Source organism: Heterodontus francisci, chromosome 34 (assembly GCF_036365525.1).
Source record: "Heterodontus francisci isolate sHetFra1 chromosome 34, sHetFra1.hap1, whole genome shotgun sequence".
Classification (NCBI taxonomy): domain Eukaryota; kingdom Metazoa; phylum Chordata; class Chondrichthyes; order Heterodontiformes; family Heterodontidae; genus Heterodontus; species Heterodontus francisci.
The window spans coordinates 11321036-11323520 of record NC_090404.1 but is presented as its reverse complement, the minus strand read 5'-3'; the positions used below and the strand labels follow the sequence as shown (position 1 = coordinate 11323520).

Here is a 2485-nt window from a genome sequence, read left to right as displayed (position 1 = left end):
CGAGTTAAACAAAGTGAGTGAGAACTGGACACACACACAAATACACACTCACACACAAACACACAGATAGTCAGAGGGACACGCACATCGAGAGGCAAAGAGCAACAGAGGCCGAGTTAAACATATTGAGTGACGCCGAGCCATCGAACCAAAGAGAGAGAAAGAGAAAAAGAACGAGAGAGAGAGAGAGAGAAAGAGAAAGAAAGAGGGAAAGACTCACTCACACAGCTTGGCAAGGATAGGGTTTGTTTTGTTGGGAGACATGAGTAACTGGACCACAGCTCACACTGTTTGGCGCACATCTATTGTCAGTTCTGAGAGAGCAGCCAATCCTGTCAAATGAACTCTCCCCATTATCTGAGTTTATTCTCCAATATCAGACTCGAAAGTTCAACACAATTATAGTATAATGTTATTTTCCGTTGGACTCTAAACCAGACACCGGATGCTCTCCATGTTCCTTAGTGATAATAATAGTCTTGCTGCCCGGTGAGTCTGTCATTAACTGGTCAGTGTGTGTTCCATGGGTTATAATTACTCATAAAACTTTGACACCTTGTGTGTTTATGCTCCAGGAACGAATGGAAGAGACTTCGTGTCCCAGACTGCACCTGAATTAACCGTTCAAGAAGGACCGACTACAATAGTGAACTGCAGTTACTCCACATCAAGGAACACTCCCTACCTCTTCTGGTACATCTAGTATCCCGCTGAAGCTCCGAGATATTTACTGAGGAAATACAGCATGGGGCAGGAAGATGTCGCACGATTTCCCGGATCGATTCTCTGCAGTTTTGGTAAAAGGAAAGAAAAATGTTCCGTTAAAAGTTGCCAGGCACTTGTTTCTGACTCTGCCGTGCAGCACTTTGCACTGAACCCCACACTGTTCCAGAGGGGCAATCAGTCCATACTAAAACCATAAAAGGACCTACTCACACTGAATCATATCTGGGACCTGCATTGTTAACAGATAGTTGGACGGGAACCAAATGAAAGACCAGTTTGGCCGAATGACACATTTGTGTATTGCAGATGCTGTGTCAGTCACAGACTGACCAAAACTGTTAAAGGCCAACACTGAGTTTAATTCTCGTCCAGTTCCCTATTGTCAGGGGAACAATTTCACTCATTTTCCGCTTCCCGCTCTGACGTCATGAAATTGGAGAGCAAAGAACCCGTGAGCTGATTGGATAACTTTGAGAACAAAAGATCTTGAACTGATTGGCCGTCATCTATTGACTGTTTCAGGAATGAACCAATCGGTAGAGAGACCGGAAGTGAATGAACGTCTTCCCAACTCTTGACTGAAACAATTTCAGATTCCACCAGTTCTGTTCAAATCCGCCATCAACTCTCTGCAAACATGTTGCTTGTTGCTTTGTATTCGTTCCTCACAGCTGCAGCTCTCTTAACGGGTAAAGTTTACAAGTTACACAATCTTCCTCTTTCAGGCATCATTCGCCTTTTAATTGCGATTTCGATTTAAAATGTATTCAGTTGCCTTATGATTATACTTAGAATTTAAATGATAACAGAACCTTAAAGTTCTGTATTTCTAAATTTCTGCAGGTGTTAGTGGTGCAGACTCGGTCTCACAGGGGCCGGTTACAGTGATGCAGTTTGAAGGAGACTCGCTGACCATTAATTACAGCTATTCGACCACTGCTACTTCCTATTCCTTACAACTGTACCGTCAGGACCGGGATAAAGGCCCCACATTCCTCATCGACATCCCCAACTACAGAGCAGAGAGTGTGGAGGCTCGATTTTCTGCATCTCTCGACACTTCGAAAAGAGAGGGGAATTTTACCATCCGCGACCTGCGGCTGTCTGACAGCGCGATGTATTACTGTGGGCTGAGAGACACAGTGACAGGAACCAGAAGGAGCCTCGTACAAAAACACTGCCTCAATGTGACAAGGTGAATGGAGCAGTGGGCAGAGTGGGGAGAAAAGAGGAGTGTCAGTATTTATTACAGGAGAGTGTTAGAACAAAGAACAAAGAAAAGTACAGCACAGGAAGAGACCCTTAGGCCTTCCAAGCCTGCGCCGATCTTGATGCCTGCCCAAACAAAAACCTTCTGCTCTTCTGGGACCCATATCCCTCTATTCCCATCCTATTAATGCATTTGTCAAGATGCCTCTTAAAGGTCGCTGTTGTACCTGCTTCCACTGCCTCCCCCCGCAGCAAGTTCCAGGCACTCACCACCTTCTGAGTAAAGAACTTGCCTCGCACATCCCCTCTAAACAAAGAACAAAGATAATTACAGCACAGGAACAGGCCCTTCGGCCCTCCAAGCCTGCGCCGATCCAGATCCTCTCTCTAAACATGTCGCCTATTTTCTCAGGTTCTGTATCTCTTTTCTTCCTGCCCATTCATGTACCTGTCTAGATACATCTTAAAAGACTCCATCGTGCCCGCATCTACCACCTCCGCTGGCAATGCGTTCCAGGTGCCCACCACCCTCTGCGTAAAGAACTTTCCA

General features: G+C 45.6%; 1 gene segment (V, D, J or C); it reads left to right on the top strand.

Moving 5' to 3' along the window:
• Window positions 1-745: 745 nt before the first annotated feature.
• Window positions 746-1925, top strand: LOC137348628 (T cell receptor alpha variable 13-1-like). The segment is given in 2 exon segments: window positions 746-797; window positions 1570-1925. Coding segments are annotated over 2 exon segments (408 nt in total).
• Window positions 1926-2485: the final 560 nt, after the last annotated feature.